Source organism: Esox lucius, chromosome 12 (assembly GCF_011004845.1).
Source record: "Esox lucius isolate fEsoLuc1 chromosome 12, fEsoLuc1.pri, whole genome shotgun sequence".
In the NCBI taxonomy this organism is placed as follows: domain Eukaryota; kingdom Metazoa; phylum Chordata; class Actinopteri; order Esociformes; family Esocidae; genus Esox; species Esox lucius.
Window position 1 is genome coordinate 18,635,146 of NC_047580.1, and position 20,092 is coordinate 18,655,237.

The 20,092-nt window shown below is 40.4% G+C and overlaps 1 protein-coding gene across 3 annotated transcripts in view; it reads right to left on the reverse strand.

Annotated features, from left to right (window-relative positions):
* Positions 1 to 1,261: 1,261 nt before the first annotated feature.
* Positions 1,262 to 20,092, reverse strand: part of gripap1 (GRIP1 associated protein 1) — a 50,424-nt gene continuing 31,593 nt past the window's right edge. For all 3 annotated transcript variants that reach the window (XM_010891811.3, XM_010891813.3, XM_010891812.3), the window contains 5 exons: positions 18,996 to 19,129; positions 16,928 to 17,044; positions 15,535 to 15,628; positions 5,191 to 5,363; positions 1,262 to 3,426 (listed from right to left, as the gene is read on the reverse strand). In XM_010891811.3, coding sequence (XP_010890113.2) covers positions 3,355 to 3,426; positions 5,191 to 5,363; positions 15,535 to 15,628; positions 16,928 to 17,044; positions 18,996 to 19,129 — 590 coding nt within the window. In that variant the 3' untranslated portion in view covers positions 1,262 to 3,354. The remainder of the gene's footprint in view (positions 3,427 to 5,190; positions 5,364 to 15,534; positions 15,629 to 16,927; positions 17,045 to 18,995; positions 19,130 to 20,092) is intronic.

The window sequence follows — 20,092 nt, forward strand, 5'->3', positions numbered from 1 at the left end:
TGCTGGAAGTAACAAGTTAAAACTCTCGCCCCTGTTTCGTTTCAGCTGTGGGCTATAGTATGCTACCGTGACTGCTTTTGCCTGCTGTTGCCGTCCCTCCCTTATGGTTATTATGGATGCATGCAACTGGATGTTCGCCACTAGCCTGAACGCATCTGGCCAGCTTCATTGCAGGGTCAGACTATCCCCATGGAAGAACAGGGCGCTCCGAAGGATCATGGAATCCAATATTCCACGTCTTAAAAGATGTAGGACATGTCCATCACTCTGGTTCCCTGAAGAAGAAAAACCACACCAAGTAGCCAAGTTACTACAAAGTGTGTATCAGAATCAATTTGTGTAGGGCCGAGCTGAGATTTTATCACCTGGAAGGTGAGAATTCCATTTGGGCACGTGCCCTCATTGTCCTTGAAAGGTGTCTGTGTTATGCAAGGAATGAGTGTCCTACCTTATCTCTTTCAGGGAAAGTTTTTAACCCCTCTAATCCCAAAGTATTGTACTATTTTCTCTGTCATTTCTTTCTGAATCTGTGGCCATCCTCTTCGGCTGATTGTACATACATATAGCGGAACAAACGTTAATATTCTGTGTATATTTGTGTTAAAATAATTGTAGAAGTAACTATAAATGTATCCATTCCACAGGCCAAGTAGTTATATTGGATCATTAACTTTTTTTGTTAAGAATTTGCTCTTTTATCTATTACTATTTCCAATTCCACAAACCTTAAAATAATTATCTTAATGTAAACAATCCTTTTTTCCAAGTTGTTTGGTCCATTAATATCAAAACGACAGTTTCTACATTTTAGAAGAGGCCGAGAATGTTGTCAACTAGACAGGTTATGGCGTTACTATACTGTCATGGGAGAAGTAAACACAAGTAAAATACATAGAGGAACCTAGACAAAAAAACAGAACACACTTGAAACTTATCAATTTCATACTTTCCTACAACCAACTAAACATACCGATGCACTGGTTGTCAGTAAGAAAGCTTTAATCACATAACTCACTGACATTTCTTTTGTTTTAGTGCCTTTCCCCGTTCTAAATCCACCCTCCCAGTGGGATCAAAATAATCAATTTCAGCATCCGACTATCCTAATCACCTTTGAAATACGCAAAAAAAAAAAAAAATTTTAAGCTGATTTAAGGTCAGATTGGATAATCTTAACATGCTACACCCTGACATAACTGCTGAAATGGAAGTTAATTGTATAAGCTCAGGACAACACACAAAAGAGATGAAACACTGAATATATTTTACAACCATTTTTATTGACACTGCATGACATTATGGATATTTAGCTGAAGAGACAGTTGACAAATACAGAAATCTTAAAGGAATAGTCCACAGGGGAAGCTCTTGAGGATTCTTGCACGGTCTTGTTGTACTGTATATTTCAACCTGAATAATTGTTTTATTAGTCATAAGGACTTCGATGTAGCCAGATTTGGCAATATAAACACTTTAAGGCAAGTCAATGGACAAGTGGACAGGACTATGTAAATAAAGCACAATCTTTAATGTGTTCAAAAAGTGCAAAGTGAACTTCTCTACAGTATCACTTAATATGCCTAATATACTAGTAAATATAAACATTTTGATTCAGACTATACTAGTCTGGATCTAAACGTCTTCCACTGCATCTCTTCAGGACAGCTGGGTCTTTGAGTAAACTGATTCAGATCGGCACTTCATTGCAACTTGGTGGTGTGGGGTTGTTGCTCAGACAAACTTTGCTCCATTAAAGAATATAACTTAACACATGAGAAATATGGGGGGGGGGGACTGCAAATGTATAAACTTCACATATAGATTACTGGCAGAAATAAAAAATTTAAAATGGTAAAGATACAATATTTAGTGTTAAATGTCAAATTAACTGATGATTATGATAACTGGCAGATATGTAGAAAACATGATACATTTCTATGTTCCTAAACAAGTTCCAGAGGTCTGAATTTAAAAAACATTCTCAGATAAGGAAACATGTCAAGTATAACAGAACAAGCAGGAAAAGCTCAGTCCACTCAATGCAGTGTGACAGAGCGTTGCACACGGCCTGATCCAAAACGAGCCACACAACATGATGTAAAGCTAGGTATGAACACTGCATGCCAGCGCTGTCTTTACATGGAGTGTATAGCATATTATTTGATCTGCCCAACTACTGGTGTTAAAGTGATTCAAAACACAAACTACTGTAAGAGCCAAGTTTCCCTCCTCCATCCTGTCCATCACTCCAGTGCAATGGGCCAGTTCATCTTACAAAAACGTTAATGGCTGGGTAATGATGCCAGATAAATATTCCTAATGAGTTTCCTGTCCGTGTGAAGCTAAGAAAGCATACTGATGAGCCTGGCTGAAGTGAATGGAAGAGTCTCGCTCAGATGACTGACACTGCTGTTAGAACTTAGCCAGGCGAAGATGACTAATCTAACAAACCTGCTCATCAAAGAGAATCCTGTTTCCTCCATCCAGAATCTAATTTCAAAGAGGAGTTAAACTGGAATTACATCTGCTAATCCAAACAAACCAGGGATCTTAACTGGGGATAGAGAAAGCACTTGAATTGAAATTAAAAAAAGGGGCACAAAGCCGGCATCCAGCGAGTGTCTAGAGTTAGACAGCATATTCATGTTGACAGAAAATGCTGAGTAGCCAAGGCCTCTGTGCCTCTGTTGCAGTCCAGGGGCAAACTAAAATCAAAAGTAGAAAGACTGAAATGTATGACTACAGAATACTCAGTTTTCAGAACATAAGACAGACTTAAATATTTAACAATAACTTCATACAATACTTATTACTCAGAGACAGATAAATTACCACAATTGATTTTCCAGAATTATATATATATACAGGATTCATACAAACAAAAATAAACAAGAGTTGCTGAATATAGTGAAATTCCATACAAGTACAGGCAAAACACAACAGGTCTTTGTATAAGTAAGCAGAATGTCACTTGTTATTTACAACACTAAACAATCTCTTGAAGATGTGAACCAGTAACGCACTGTGTTCTGGATATTTCCTGTCATCCCGGTTCCTGCCGGTGCTGCATTCCTCAGAGTGGGGAGGCAGACAGCCGACTGTGCAGCCTGAATATGCCATTTTCCGCAGTTAGAACCAACATGTATTACAATGAGTACATTCAGTATTAAAGCTGTTGCCAAAAAAACAAAAAACCCATATCAACCCCTTTCTTCCCTCCCTTTCTACACTGAAGGGTTCCCAGCCGTAGGTCCCACCAGGCAGCATGGATGGGTAGTGTCTTCTACCACAGAACAGGTGAGAGGGACAGAGTAATGAATGTGTCCTGATACAGCAGAGGCTTGTGGTCCCATCTTATCCCGTTGCAGAGCAAGCTCCAGAGTCTTTACTTAAACGGACAATCTCCTGAGACAGAACTTCAAGGTCCTAAAAAAGACAGAGGAATTGCTATTTTAATACCACAAAGCTGATAAAAGCTAGAAACCCCGGCTTATTTCTGACATTTATATCTAACTGCAAGACTCTTTCATCAACGCATTCCCTTTCATTCTGATGTACTTCAGCTAGTGGCTACTGAACTTCAGGGGGTTGATGCAAGGTGTTGGAAACCTTCTCAGCGAACATTAGGCTGTATCAACCCACCCCTGAACCATGCTGTGAGGCAGCTATTAGACTGACAGATTGGTTCAGCTGCAATCTCCTCCCAGATAAAGCCACTGTTCCATCTGTGCTCACTAAAGCCAGGGCCATTAAATATTAACAGGTCTGTTTGTTTCTGCGCTGGCGGCCCCAACTGGCACTAAATAGTCATGAGCTTGCTGCCCGCCGCTGCCCCACAATCCAGAGGAGATGGGAGGGGACTGCAGCCTGCCCGCTCGCAGGGTCACGGGCAGCAAACCCAAGAGCCTTGTACCGTGGCCACAAAACGCCTCGTCATCTGCACCGGTGGACTGCGTCATCGCTTCATCAGCCCCAGCACAACGCTGCCCATGGTTGAATGGCCGCTGCTAGCAGAGAGGAGGTAGGGCTGTGGGCATTGCTGAGCGGCTGCTGGTACCAGACAGGAAGGAGAGGTGTGAGCAGAGAAGAGAAGGATGGATGGAGTCGTCGCAAGTGTTTATTCAGATCGTGGTTTCTTAATCTGGAACACTGTGAAGCAGCATGGCCAAATTGCCCCCATTGTCAGGCTGCTTTATAAGACATGTAAGGGCTTCCTGACAGAATGACATTCTCTCAGGGATTATTTGGGATAAAAGAAATGGTACAAAAATTTAGCTCCAATTTGCATTAGAACAATGCAGCACATTCCCAGAATAGTTGTGTTGCATACATTATAATTTTTCTTTTACGATTGATACCCTTCCACGTTATCATCGGCTGTCTGTCAATCAGAGGTAGCTTTGTTCATTTTGGGGGGTCTGGGGGAGATTATCTCCCATGGGCAGCACACACCTCACTTATTCAGAAAGACAGCAAAGATATGGCTGTATTATATATTTTTGTTGGGTTTCTTCTAAGCCCCTGTTGATGTCTGTAACTTCCAAATCCCGGTGGGCAGGCAGCACTCCTACACACCCACAGATCCGGACAGTCTCTGAGACCAGCCACAGCCCTACCTCCTCACTGGAGCTAACTAGCTCAGACACGGTAGAAATATCAACCCAGACCTTTCCCTGTATCTCTGAAGCATCACTGAACAGAGCACTCAGACTGGACAAGGGAAAGAGCACCCACATTAGTTCAGCAGTATCAGTTTAATGTTCAAAGGTGAAACATCTGCATCATGATAAAACCAGGGTAATGAAATAAAACACATGAGACTGCACCACCATGCTTTGCTTGGAGACCCATTTCTATTTCTGCGAAGAAAACAATTAGGGCATTAAGGAGGAACGCCCACTTCTTGGCCTGTCATGAATAATCCCCCCCGGTGGGCTTGTCACTGGGACGGATGACAGCAGTAGGCAGGCAGGCCACCTACACAGTACACACATCTCTCCCACTACCAGAGGCCCTTGGTATACATGAACTCTTCTAACCATAGGCCTGACAGGGACCTCCACAGGCTCCCCCGGAGGGTTTACAGAACCTAAGCCATGTCATCCACTAGCGTCTCTAATCTCCCCGAGGTTCTCCGCTGTAGCCAGCCCTCTGTTCTCCGACCTACCGCCAGCCAGGGTGTCAGCCTACCTTCTGTAGATGCATGTTCTTGGTCAGCTGTTCCTCCAGCATGTTCTGCAGCTTCTTGTTCATTTCACGCAGGTTCTCGTCCCCAGGCTTTACCAGGTCCCTGAGCACAGAGCCCAGACCGTGGCCCCCCAGCTGGCCCCCGTGATGGGCCATAACCGCCGTGCCAGACACATCTGCAGTGAGGACAGGGGACAAATCAAAGTCACAGTCATGCCTCACTGAACTGAAGCCAGGAGATTTTCTTGACCTACCCAGGAAAATAACCTAGAGCCCTAGTAACAACTGGGCAATGACTTATTTATAATGCACTTCATATTGGTGAGCAATAGTTATATTAATAACACCATGTTGTTTATATGTATCAACACATATAATTCCATTAATGTGAATCATTGTCATACACGCTAATATCAATGTTTTAAATACAGCAATATTATTCAGTGTTATCGTAATATTGTATGGGCTATGATATTATGGTATGGAGAATTCACATTAGTAGCACCACATGCTTCTAGCAGTTCTGTTCAGCAGTTTGAAGTTTGCATGGCAACCGTCACATATACAACCTCCATCTGCTGATGAGCAGAGGGGAATGTGGTCAGTCAGTCGCCATCAGACATATCACACATCCTTCCCTGTAGCTAACCTGTCACACCAGCCTTCTAGTGAGCTACCCTTAAAAAACACAGAGAGGATATTCTGTTCTTTGGCTCTGTATTCCAGTACTTGGACAGACTTAATGCAAACATTGCAAGCAAAAGAAATGCGACCAAGTCCTAAAAAGGAGTACTTCCTTGTATATGATGTTGATCTGTCCAAATACTTTTGGAGCCCTGAATGAAGGACTATGCACAAAAAGGTGCTGGAATACATCAGATATGGATTCAAAAATACACTCAAACTAAAAGATAGCTGCAAACCTCAGTGATTGAGGTTGAAAACTGCTGAAATTCAGAGCCACAAAAAAACATGTGGCAGCGTCCAAATACTTTAAGTTCAATTTAAAAACGATTAAATTGAACATAAAAAACCATTGAGTTTAATAGAAGAATATAACGATAGTCTAGCTACAGGACATTTGTGTCACAATATTGAACAGCCCTATTTTAAAGGTGTCATCTGGCTCAACAGTATTTTCCCCTCTGTATCTCACTGTCATAGTCTGACAAGTCTCTCTTTTCCTAAGGAAAAAAAATATTGAATCTAGCCCTTAGGGATGGAAAGATATGACCCTCTATCAAGGGCTGTTCCAAAACAAGACTACAGCCTACTAGAAGACATGACCATTAAACATTTATTTAGACTTTGTCACATGGACTCATGTAACCTAGGCCAGGGGACTATTCATACAAGCATATTCTGGTGCGAAAACAAACATTTGTACAGGTAGTTCCTTTTCAGATTCATTCTGCTTTGCAACTAAAACATTTTAATTTAGCAGAATAAATACACATCTCTGGCCTTCGCACTGTATTAGATGTTATATAGGCTATAAAATACTATAAATAACAACTCAAAATGTGAATTATGTTGACTCCGGCTGGAGAACTTGGACCAGGATTTCACATCTGAAAGCATTTTGAAAGAAAATGCTGGAGTCGGTCTACAAACCAGGTACACATCTGTCACCAAACAAAGACAGCTGAGATATTACACATGACATTTGGCGTTATAATGGGTTTTAGAACTTCTGGCACATTGTGCACTTGAAGACTTAAAGCACTCAAAACCTTTAAAGCATAGTTTTAAGTAGGACCTACCTATATATAATACATTCTTAGAAAGAAGTTCCATTACCAAAGTTTCTTGAAGTTTAAGTTCATGAAAGACACATTAGAGCTGAGCAACAGTAATCCTGAATGCAATGGGCTTTACCTAAAGATGATGGTAACGGTCAATTAAATGTAACAAGCTTATGGTTTGTTTAATTAAAGACATGTTTTCTATTGGTTGAGTCAGTGACATTTTCAGCTTTTTGTACAAAGGCCTTGTTTAGAAGAGTGCAGTGTATCACTGGGCAGAAATAGTCAGGTCCCTGCTGAACTGTCACCTTTAAGTGGGGTTTCACCCAGCATACGTGCAGAGATCATCCAAACGACCTCAATGTTGAAAATGGCCATTTTGTCTGCCTAATCCGGTTTACATCTTCTGTGGGGCAAGCATAGCCATTCAAGATCATCTTTCACAATATGACAACCTTTTTGCCACGCTATACAGCAAACATGTTATAGCCTTGACTTCAGCAAATCCCCTTTGAAATCCTCAGGTGTTTTGTCTAAGACATTTACTTCGAACCTTGGCTATAATATAGCGCAGTGGAACCTTTTCTCCAATCCCATCTGTCCATCTGAGACTGGCACGGAGCGCAGTGAGGGGAAACTGACTAATAGTGACATGAACAAAACTGCCACATTTGCAACATCAGCTCACTGATGATGTTAAGTCAGACCAAAAACACAGAAGGAATATCACCTTACTTTAACCAATGATGGTACTAGTACAGTGTCCTCAGTTACTCAACTGAGGAAAAGACTCTACAGACATTGATTCCACAAGAAAAATCTCACAAAGAGGTGAGAATACTGTAGCTTTTCTCCACTTGGATGTTTCACAAGAGCTGTAGACTTGAAATGCCAACATTGCTGAACAGTAACACTTACTACACTCAGTGGTCCTGCTGCTAATGAACTGCTGAGGCAACATGGTGAGCCATGGATGCCTGCCACCACAGAGCCACTAGAACTAACTGCAGCCCTGCCCGCCTGTTCTCAACTCCCCCAGGATCAGAGTGGGCTAAGTGGAAACACAGCCAGGAGTTATGCAGCCTAGATCATCTATATCAACAATGTAGTCCTCGCCTGTTGAAAGTGTACATGACATTTTTTTCTAATAGACCTACTACATATCATTTGTTTTTGAATTGTACCTTTTCAATAGATCTATCTATATTGATCTATCTATACAATGCTTGCTTACAACTAATCTTACCACTATAAAAAAGCAATATATCAACATCACATTCACAGGTTCAGAGAAAAGAAATGAGACATGGTAATAAAAGAAAAAATAAACATAAAAAGAAAAAAGAATGATCAAGAAAATCTGACACCCGGAAAACGATGAAACGCCAATTGAAACGCCAATTGTTACGCATTAAAACAAATCAAACATTTCCCTGTAGGCTGCTTCATAACGGACTCATCTAACGTTCTAGATGCTTGGGAGTTCCTGGAGTTCTCCAGTTGGATAAAACGGCAGGGGCTGTATCACATCGCTGCAGCCATCATGTAAGAGACGGAGCGGGAGGGGGGGCACAGACTGCAGCAGGAGGAACCTCACCCCAACTGACTCCTCCAGCAGGGAAGAGCACTTAGCCAGGAAAGGAAGCTCGTCTACAAATAAACTCCCTGTCTGACTGCACACACGACTGCAGCATGTACCTGACTGACTGACTCCCACAACCCCTAGTCCACGCCATCTCTACACGGCCAGACTGCAGTCTTAAAGCGTCGAGGCGTAGCCTCCGTTACAACGACTAATTGCTCCATTTCATTTTCCCGTCACTTCAGCGAGCACCGTGCTTCACAGAAACTCAAGGAACTGAATCAAAGAGGAATCAATTAAGTAGTCATCAACACGCTGAATCGTGAGCATCATTCGGGAGTTATTCTCTACCAACCTCTTCCTGGAGTGAAATTTAAGAAATTCAGAGGAAAGGAGGTTCCAAAGAACTGTCAGAGTACGCCACCACTAGTAATTAGCACTGGCTACAATAACGTGACAGGGTGTCATTTAGTTGCTGCAGCGGCGCAGTAGACTGGCTGTGTGGGTGCAGTGACCAGGCAGCCAGTCAGACAGCCAGTCAGGCATCCAGCCAGTCAGCCACTGTAACATTACGGTGTCCTCCTCCCATCCAGTCCGCTTGCTGAGCAGAGGGCTCCGTCAGGCTGCTGCATTATTGAAGATGAGTGTTGGGTTCACTCAGGCATGTCTGCATCCTGAATCATTTACATCCTGCTAATGTCAGCTCTCATCTAGCACCAGGGCCTAACTGCCTGCCTCGTAGAGGCTGGGCCCCTCTTCATTCTTCCATGGCCTCCTCAACCTTCTCTGCCCTGCCGATGTCTCTGATGCCGTTATGTGATGACAAGGTGACGACCAAGTATATCTTTTAATTGCAGTCCCATTTGTTTTTGTTGCACCAAGAAACAGCTAAACAGGCCAGTCTGTAAAATTTGACCAATGTAAGTTTTGTATATGATTACAGGGATGCAGTTAAGACCCGGTTTGGAGTATTTCACTCATCATGCCCTCTCTGCCAGATATGGCCATGTCTATATATAGCACTACTATTATGTATATTTAATACAGAGGGTGGAATAAAACAACCTTACAAAAAAGACTCATAAAACACATCAATTCATGCAGTCATTTTCACCAGCAACCTTGTAAAATATTTACACAATGCAGTATTTGAATACTCTGAACTATAGCCTTCACACAAGCTCCATGTAAACATGCTATTTGCCATTAGCCATATCTTAATGTTTTTCCACAGCAACCCGCCCATCTAATGACCAGAAGTTCTGAGTCAATGTGCCGTTTTTGTGGATTCAAATCAGATTCAAGTAAATATAAAAAAATATCAATAAATATACACATAAATGTATATTTAGGTGCTGGTCATAAAATTTGAATATCATCAAAAAGTTGATTTATTTCAGTAATTACATTCAAAAAGGGAAACTTGTATAATGTATACATTCATTCCACACAGACTGATATATTTCAAGTGTTTATTTCTTTGAATTATTATGATTATAACTGACAACTAATGAAAATGAAAATTTGAATATTGTGAAAAGGTTCAATAATGAAGACACCTGGTGCCACACTCTAATCAGCTAATTAACCCAAAACACCTGCAAAGGCCTTTAAATGGTCTCTCAGTCTAGTTCTGTAGGCAACACAATCATGGGGAAGACTGCTGACTTGACAGCTGTCCAAAAGACGACCATTGACACCTTGCACAAGGAGGGCAAGACACAAAAGGTCATTGCTAAAGAGGGTGGCTGTTCACAGAGCTCTGTGTCCAAGCACATTAATAGAGAGGCGAAGGGAAAGAAAAGATGTGGTAGAAAAAAAGTGTACAAGCAATAGGGATAACTGCACCCTGGAGAGGACCGTGAAACAAAACCCATTCAAAAATGTGGGGGAGATTCACAAAGAGTGGACTGCAGCTGGAGTCAGTGCTTCAAGAACCACCACGCACAGACGTATGCAAGACATGGGTTTCAGCTGTCGCATTCCTTGTGTCAAGCCACTCTTGAACAAGACACAGCATCAGAAGCGTCTCGCCTGGGCTAAAGACAAAAAGCTCTGGATTGCTGCTGAGTTATGTTCTCTGATGAAAGTACATTTAGCATTTCCTTTGGAAATCAAGGTCCCAGAGTCTGGAGGAAGAGAGGACAGGCACAGAATCCACGTTGCTTGAAGTCCAGTGTAAAGTTTCCACAGTCAGTGATGGTTTGGGGTGCCATGTCATCTGCTGGTGTTGGTCCACTGTGTTTTCTGAGGTCCAAGGTCAACGCAGCCGTCTACCAGGAAGTTTTAGAGCCCTTCATGCTTCCTGCTGCTGACCATCTTTATGGAGATGCAGATTTCATTTTCCAACAGGACTTGGCACCTGCACACAGTGCCAAAGCTACCAGTTCCTGGATTAAGGACCATGGTATACCTGTTCTTAATTGGCCAGCAAACTCGCCTGACCTTAACCCTATAGAAAATCTATGGGGTATTGTGCAGAGAAAGAAGCGATACGCCAGACACCAGAAAAGCTGAAGGCCACTATCAGAGCAACCTGGGCTCTCATAACACATGAACAGGGCCACAGACTGATCGACTCCATGCCACCCCGCATTGCTACAGTAATTCAGGCAAAAGGAGCCCCAACTAAGTATTGAGGGCTGTACAAGCTCAACACTTTTTCAGTTGGCCAACATTTCTAAAAATCCTTTTTTTGTATTGGTCTTTAGTAATATTCACATTTTCTGAGATACTGAATATGGGATTTTCATTAGTTGTCAGTTATAATCATCAAAATTAAAAGAAATAATACTTGAAATATATCAGTCTGTGTGGAATGAATGTATACGTTATACAAGTTTCACTTTTTGAATGGAATTACTGTAATAAATCAACTTTTTGATGATATTCTAATTTTATGACAAGCACCTGTACTCATTACTAATACTTTTTGGCCCAAGCCTTAAGCACTGAGAAACAGTCTCATTGAAGGCCAAAGTTTCATGTATTGGTTGATGCTATGCTTAAGTGTTATTTTTTATTATGCTTAAATGTTACATGAGATTATGCTTAAATTAAATTTTTTATTTTAATAAAATACACTATTTATTAAGACATTTGCCGTGGTATCGAAATGGGTTTGGAAAACCGTGTAAAAATCTTGTGAAAAAAATTCTGGTATCCAGGCATCCCTAAGAAACTACAATGACCACAATGTACTGCAAACCTCCAGACTGTGCTGCAGACAAAGAGAGAACAGACAATCAAGATAGTGGTTATTGTTTTGCACTGTATCTCTAACCTTCAATACATTATCTAAGAGATTAATAGTTGGAATTCAACAGTCATAAAATAAGGGCATATTTACTTTTAACAATGACTAAAATATTGATTTAAGCATAGAAGATGCTTTATAGCCAGCTTGGATTACTTGTTGGGGAAGGCAGAAATAAAGGCCTGACAGTCCGTTACATGTATGAATGACTAATGACGGTCATAAAATAAAACCTAATAATATACAACTATATATTTCATGGAAAACGGGAACAGAAGCATGCTTCTATTTCCCTCTAAAGTAAGGTGAAGAAATGATGGTTAATAAGTGATAAGCACTGCAGTCATGGGCAGTCACTACCATTATGGGGCTTTACTGTCAAAGCATTCAACCCGTTGGCAGGAAAATATTTTTTTTCTCCAGTACTATGAGGATAATGTATAGATTCTCAGGGTTTTGGGGGGTTATTTCCATACACATTGGTTTTAGTAATTACAACGTTGTTTCACATTTTTTATTTCAGGGTACCAAAAGCATTGGGACTGTCATTATGCTTGACAGGGGGTTATAGTTAGTACAGTGTTCTATCACATCATTTGTGTAGGCAAAATAGTTGACAATGGCTAGTCATGATTAGAGGCTTTGTGTTTTCCTTTGGAGTCTTATTGATGTCTGTCAGCATGAGGACAAAGAGTAGTCAATGGAAGTCAAGCAAGCCAGCCATTATGAGGCTCAATGTTTTTCTCAAAATGAATCCAAAACATAGCCAAAACCTAAGGCTTATCAAAAACAACAGTTGGCAACATCATTTAATTGCAAATGACTTGACAAGCCAAGGAAGACCTCTACAGGGGGATACACAAGAAATGCTCAGCAAAAAAGTGCCAGACCTGGAACACTCACAAGCAGGTAGGAATGGATGTTTAACCATAACCAAACTTCATCAGTAGAACTACAGTTCAGAGACTGAATGATGAAAACCACTAATTAAACCTCAAATACAGGTGGCCGGTTAAAACTATCAAACATAGCTTGTCCTGGACATAGAAAAAAGGTCTTGTGGACAGACAAAACAAAGACTAAAGAACCGAAGCGATGACAAGAGGACAATGTGGAGAAAAAACAGTTCACAGCATACTACCTCATCAGTGAAATATGTTGAAAGGGGTGTTATGGCTTAGGCATGTAAGGCTGTCATGGGAACTGGCTCACTTGTCCTCAGCGACAACAACGATGACGATGATGATGTAACTGCTCCCAGCAGCAGCAGGATTTCTGAAGTGTACATAAACATCTTGTCGGCTAAAGTACAAGCAAATCCCTCCACACTCACTGGAAGCCACTTCATCAAGGAAGAAAGAGCCAAAACATACAGCCATAGCAAATTAGCATGTTTTCCACTGAATGTTCTTGAATGGTCAATCTCCAGATTTTTATTCAACTGAACATGCCTTTTAGTAGCTGACGATGAGGCGTAAAGCAAAAGGCCTCGAAACAACAACGGAAGATGGCTGCAGTATAGACCTGGCACAGCACCACCAGAGAAGATACCCAGCATCTGGTGTGACCAATGGGTCACAGACTCCAGGCAGCAAAGGATAACGCAACCAAATACCAAGCATCGGCATCATTTTAAAATAATATTAATTTGTCCCTGAACTTCTGTTGCCCTAAAACCGGGAGACCATGTATGTTTTTCTAAATGGTGAAACTAATGTGTATATTAATACCCTGAAAATAAAACCTGCAAATTCATATTTAACCTAATAGTAACTGTTTTTAAAATTCAAACTGTTGGAATATAGTCAAAAGAACAAAAAATGATCAACCATCCCAGTATATTATATTGTTGCAATACTTGATTGCACTGTACAGGTGGCACAAAAAAGTTAATCAAGTCCTGTAAACACCTAGGTTCTCTAATTATTTGGTTTTGTCACGTCCACTATGTCAATTCAAAAGCTGAACTGAATTTGACACAGTCAGTTAGCTTTGATAACATTTGCCAAGTTCCATCAATGTCCAGGGTGGGCTTACTGTGTTTACTGCTTCCCTCTTCCATCAGTCCTTTGATGCTTGTTTGGTGCAGATGTCTAATTCAGCAGCTCCCATCTAATATCTTTTTCCAGAAAGGTCAGCCTTTTAAATGTATTTGTTTAGTGAATGCACACAGTTTGGATGCTGGGATGGTCACAATAATGACAGTAACTGACTTACACTAATTTTATTAGAAGCAAATTACATCTTTTTTTCTGCATTCTGGTACAGAGACCAGGATGTTCATTTTGATGCCATAAAGAGGCCCATTAACATCGTGCTGTAGAAGAAGAAAATCCTATGATCTCATTGCTGTAGTTAGTCACTTCAAGTGAGACAGTCATTGTGCTGATGCTAGTAAGCAATTGTGCAAACGCTAGATAGCAACTTAATTCAAACTGTATACAGAGACATAAAAGGAATCGACACCTCAGAGGTAGTAAAGGGCCAACTTGCCAACATCTCATCAATGACTTTAAGAGTTGTGCAGCACAACAAGCACTGTAAAAAGAAGATAAGGTTATTTGAAATATGAAAATGTAATTACAGGTCCTTTTTAGACAAAATGTATCTCCTGCAATTTCAAGTAATATTATGATTTTAATGCAAGCCCTGGAGGAGATCTGCAGTTTTGCTGAATTCACATAAGACAGAACAGCCCACTCTATTGCTGGTGGGTTAGCTTACTTTTATGGACTATTGAAGATCCACTGGCCTCATCCATAAAAACAGTGTACTAACCCACCCCCACCAAAACAACTGGATTTAACATGAAACGTCACTATCGGCGAATATATTGACTGGCAAAATCTACCATTTTGATTTGAGTTTTGAAACTAACCAGAATCAACACCACAGCAAGCATACTCCATAACTTTCAACTAATCATTCTAAAAGACATTTTAATGCAGTCTAACTTTTTCTGTAAACTCTACCAGTTCCACATAATAAAGGATTTACATTTATCACTCAGTTCTTCATAAAACCTCAAAGATTAGCTAAGAAACTGGATAATATGAAGGGCACAATCTGCTAATCTGGTTGAGGAATGGAGAGGAATCTTAAACACAGCCAACCAAACCACATTCTTATCAAAGAAAAACTAAAATGTTAAGCAGAGCCCACAGTGTAATTAGAGTAACGTGTATTTCCAAAGGTATCTAAACACTTTATTGGTGGAAAACTTAAAATAGATTTATTATAAAAAGCACCAGGAAAGCATTTAAGAATGGATTATAAAAGCAAGATTAGAGCGGTTCAAATGTAGTATCAGAATTATATCAATCCCCATGTGAAAATGTGGGACAGTGGCTATTTATGTAAGCTGTTGGGCATGGGTTCTTTGTGGTGCAATACTGCTTCTACTTTAAACCTCAAAACATGAAAAAACAGGACTGAAATAATGGCAAGTCATTGTATTTGGTAAAACAGTTGTATTTAGGTAACGATTCAAAATAACACAAACGGCAAAATAATTCAAATCACTAGATGTGCTACATTTCAGTACATGAATTTAAAGGAAATTCGAAAGGAAAATATTTGAAGGAAAGTTTTAAGGAAAATGAACTGGATTTATATTGCACATTGCCGTTCAATAAACAAATGACAGAGTAGGTATAGAGATTCAGGTCTGTGAGAAAGGAGTGAAGGTACAAACAAATAGGCATGTAAACATACAAAAAAGGGAAAGCAAGTTCAACAAGACTGGGAAACAATGGGAAAGTTACCTATTCTGCTGTCCATGACGTAGGTCTCAATGATGGCACTCTTCTTACAGATGTCATCAGCCATGGAGGAACAGCTTACCTCAAGGTGTTTCACCTACAACATATTAAATAAGCACATTAGATACACAGGATCCCCAGGCAAATATTGTACACAGGGCCAGCGATGAACCAATATAATGACAGATTATTTCCAGCCAATTGTGTTTGTCTTAGCAGGTGCAAAATATCCTCCAGTAATTTTTTTTTCTTCCTTTACTCGTGTCATGTGCCTTTTGTTTTATTGTTATCATCAACCCTGCATCTCGAGAATGACGTTCATATAACAACTATTGGGTAAACGCGTTTATGTTCAGTGTCAACATATTAGGGCTGTTGCAACCCGGACACTAGTGGCAGTTAAGAGGGGATTCATGGCTGTCGCTACAGCATTCTGGTCAGGGATGGTAGGGCGATATCTTTGCATTGTATAATCTACATTTACAGAAAGAAAATGTGTATTTTATTATCATATAAATGATCGTATTTCTATTCAGTTTGCATGTTTTTTATTATGTTTTGTAATAAAAATATATTCAAATATAACCTTTGAATGTTTGTATTTGTCCGTTGTGATTTTATGCCAGGGTACACATTGGCACTGATTTTTAACTAATTAACAAACCCTTAATGAATCAAAAACTAAACTGTGAGATGGCTGGGGGGTCCCCAGGAGAGGGTTGAAGGCCTATGGGTTAGGGTGTTACGACCATGATTCGGTCAATCATTTTCTGGTTGAACTTCTATTTCATCCTAAGAATATTTCTCCTGTAGCATCCATTTCCATTACAAATGTCGAAATGATTATTAAAGCAAACATTTATTTGGTCAAAGAAACTTGGAAAGCTAACTAACATTATGTTTGACAAAATGTTTCTGTTATAAACGGTATAATGGCTTCTAGGGGGCACCAAGAAAATATTAAGTATTGGGTGTGAAGACATTCTTTTATCATATGCAAACGCTTTTGTAAAATTCCTTCAGCATGAAAAAGTAGAGCAGGTGAGGCAGAGCTTTTTGGGGAAAACATGTAATGTACTAGTTAAGGTAAGGTAATATATTTAAAAACACTGCAAGTTTGCAAGTCATTAGCAGCTGTACATTAGCATAGTTAATATTACATCTTATAGAGAAAAACATTATTACCATCTTGAAGAAAAATGTATATTATTTGCTTGTAACATGTATGAAGAGCAGGAGAAAACTGGGCAGACTGTCTAGTTAAGAGTGTAAGGACAGTAACCAAATCGTTGCTGAGTCGAATGCCCTATACAACAAAGGTTAAACAACAAACTAAATCTGTGACCTGGATAACAGTGTATCTTCAACATCTAAAATGTAGGTGTAAAATGAATACCTTCTCCTCCAACATCCACTTCTCCTGCTGCACCTCAGCCAGCCTCTGGAAGAGTTCCCCGACCTCATCATCAGACAGGTCAGCAGGTCGCTGGGACTGGGGGCTGCCAGTGGCAGACTGGGGGCACACACAGGACAACACCGTTTAACTCAGTGGCAGACAGGCACAGAAGCCATTTGAAGAATGTAATATACATTGCCCTCCTTCACTACAGGGATAGTGGAGCATTTCGTATTTTTGTCTCTATACTCCAAAGGTATGGATTTGAAATCAAACAACTAGTACGAGGTACACTATCCAACTCAACTTTTATTTGAGTGAGATCAGATTAATACTGTTTCATTCAATTTTGTATACATAGTTAGTTGCCTTATTTCAGGGCACCAAAGGTTTTGGGACATATTGATATAATCTCCAAAGTAAGCACTTATGTTTAGAATTGTTCGGGATGCATATCTTATTTGTTTGCATATCCTTTGTATGCACTGACTGCTTGAAGTCTGTGACCCATTCCCCACACCAGCTGCTGGGTATCGTCCCTGGTGAATCTCTGCCAGGCCTGTAGGGCTAGTTGACGGTACGACAATCGTCTATTGACAATGTTAGACATCCATCGTCGATGGAGAAGACAGCTCAATGTCAAAGCCAATGTTTAAATTTTTTTTAACTTGTCTCCACTATATCTTCCTCAGAATGCAGCATTTTTCAGTCAACCACTTTCCTTCTTTGCTCACCAGGCCGTTTGCAATTGCTGAGCTCTCCAGTACTTGCCTTCATTTTAAAGATGTTCCAAACTGTAGTTTTTGGTAAGTTTATGGTTTTGGCTATGTTTCAGATTTTTCAGCCTCATAATGGATCTCTTGACTTTTTTTGGACACCTTTTTGGCCTTCACCAAACACCAATAGCAGATCCCAATAGCAGACCCCAAAAGACAAAGACTGAGAATCAACACATTATACTGACAGCTCTTTTATGTCTCCATAAATTGTGACAGAACATACCTACCTAACCAGAAACACCCTGTCAATACAGAGCTAAATGACAAAGTGTTATTACTGTCCAAATAGTTACAGAGGGTACAGTACTTCATTATGTCTGTACCACACGCTGAGCTTGACCATTATAATAGTACAAGTTTATCAGGGACACTGTACACGGACGAGTTTTCTTCTATTGAAACATTGGCAAGATCTAAATTCGTATTCTTATTCTGTCTTTACCTCTCTTTGTCCTCAACAATTCAACCCCCTGGCAAAGAGAATCAATCAGGACATGTTTACTCAAAGGATTCTAATTATAGTCTGTATTCATAAGCTATTAATAGCAGAGAAGAACATACAAGTAAAACACATGTGAACTCTCAGTTGAGCTGCCTGTCATAACTGCAGTAGCTTAAAGTTCAACCTCTAGTCACTGCCTGAGAATGCATGTTATTACAAATGCATTGTAACCAGAAGGGTTGCGTCTGACAGCTTTATTGGTGTTCTTTGTGGTCCCTTACACCAAATAATTTATAATTTCTCCTGTGTAATGTTGCTTCGTTGACAACAAATAAATATACAGTACCAGTCCAAAGTTTGGCCACATTTCACTTGAATGGGTAAGTGCGTCCAAAACTTTGACTGGTACGGTATATTCAACATCTATTTTCTGATTCTATCTACTCTCCCAGACCTACATTATCTTATCAACCAAAATGACAGTGTCCTACTTCATGTCGAGACATGACTGACTGGTGTTCTGTATTGTAATTTGTTACTCCTCTGGCTCTAAGTGGTGTAGAGTACCTTGTTACTCCTCTGGGCTAGGTGGTGCAGAGTAAATTGTTACTCCTCTTTGCTAAGTGGTGTAGAGTACCTTGTTACTCCTCTTTGCTAAGTGGTGTAGAGTACCTTGTTACTCCTCTGTGCTAAGTGGTGCAGAGTACCTTTTTACTCCTCTGTGCTAAGTGGCATAGAGTACCTTGTTATTCCTCTGTGCTAAGTGGTGTAGAGTACCTTGTTACTCCTCTGTGCTAAGTGGCGTAGATTACCTTTTTACTCCTCTGTGCTAAGTGGTGCAGAGTACCTTGTTGGTGTTTGGTGCAGAGGCTCCCTCCTTCATGATCTCCCTGTAGCTAAAGGAGGAGATGCTGCTGCTGTCTCCTGTCTGCTGTGTGCGACTAGGAGAGCTGATCTCTGATAACACCAACTCCTCAAGGCCTTGTAACACACATACATAGACAAAATGAAGAATGCTAGCCAACAAGTGCAGCACAAGGAATCATTTTAAATGGAGATTATTGATCTACTGTTTGAAGACTTTTAAAATGTTCATGACTTGGTTAACATTCCCTGTCAAACCATATCAAAGCAAAGGCACACTGCTGACCATTTAAACCTTAAATATGCAAGCCGGCACTTCTTTTAACCTCCCATTTAGGGCTGGATGTGTAATATGCTGTTAATAAGTGCATCATATATAAGTAGAATCACTATCATACCTCAGTCAGCCAGGAAATTCCCAGTTTTGTGGTTTTGATGACACAGGGCACATCAGCCCATACATGACATAGCACATCAAGTGTGCAAATCCATTCGGTCTCAAAGGGAGAACTTCTAGAATCAATGGCCAACATCTCTCATGCAAAATACTAACTCCTCTCAAAACTACTAGCTAGAAGTATGCAAATGACTGGGAGCATCACTTTGTGGCAGTTTTTCAAAAGCTGCATTAGAATCCCCATTTTAACTACAGACCAATGTCTACCGACAAAATCCATTAAGGGATTTTGATGAGGAAATGCTAATACTGGAATTATTAAGTTAGGACCCATTGCACTGGACGTAGAGGGAATCATCCATCCATAAGCACAGATTGATTCCCCACAGAAAATGAAAGGCTGTGTTCGGAGGAACATCCAGTCTTGCCAGGGATATAGGCAGGACCGTCTACCTTTTAGACTCCTGCTGATGTGCACTAACCTTCATACGCTTCTGGACAGTGGACAAAGATAAAGCACCCTACTTTAAAATGTCTGATTCTCAACTTTCTGTGGAGTAACCATTAAACATTAAAAGTCACCTAGTAAATTATACATGGCCCAAAAGAGGATTTCCCTGGCATCACCAATATCTTACAGAGAAGAAATAAGAGTAGGCATTGCTATGTAGCACATTTACACA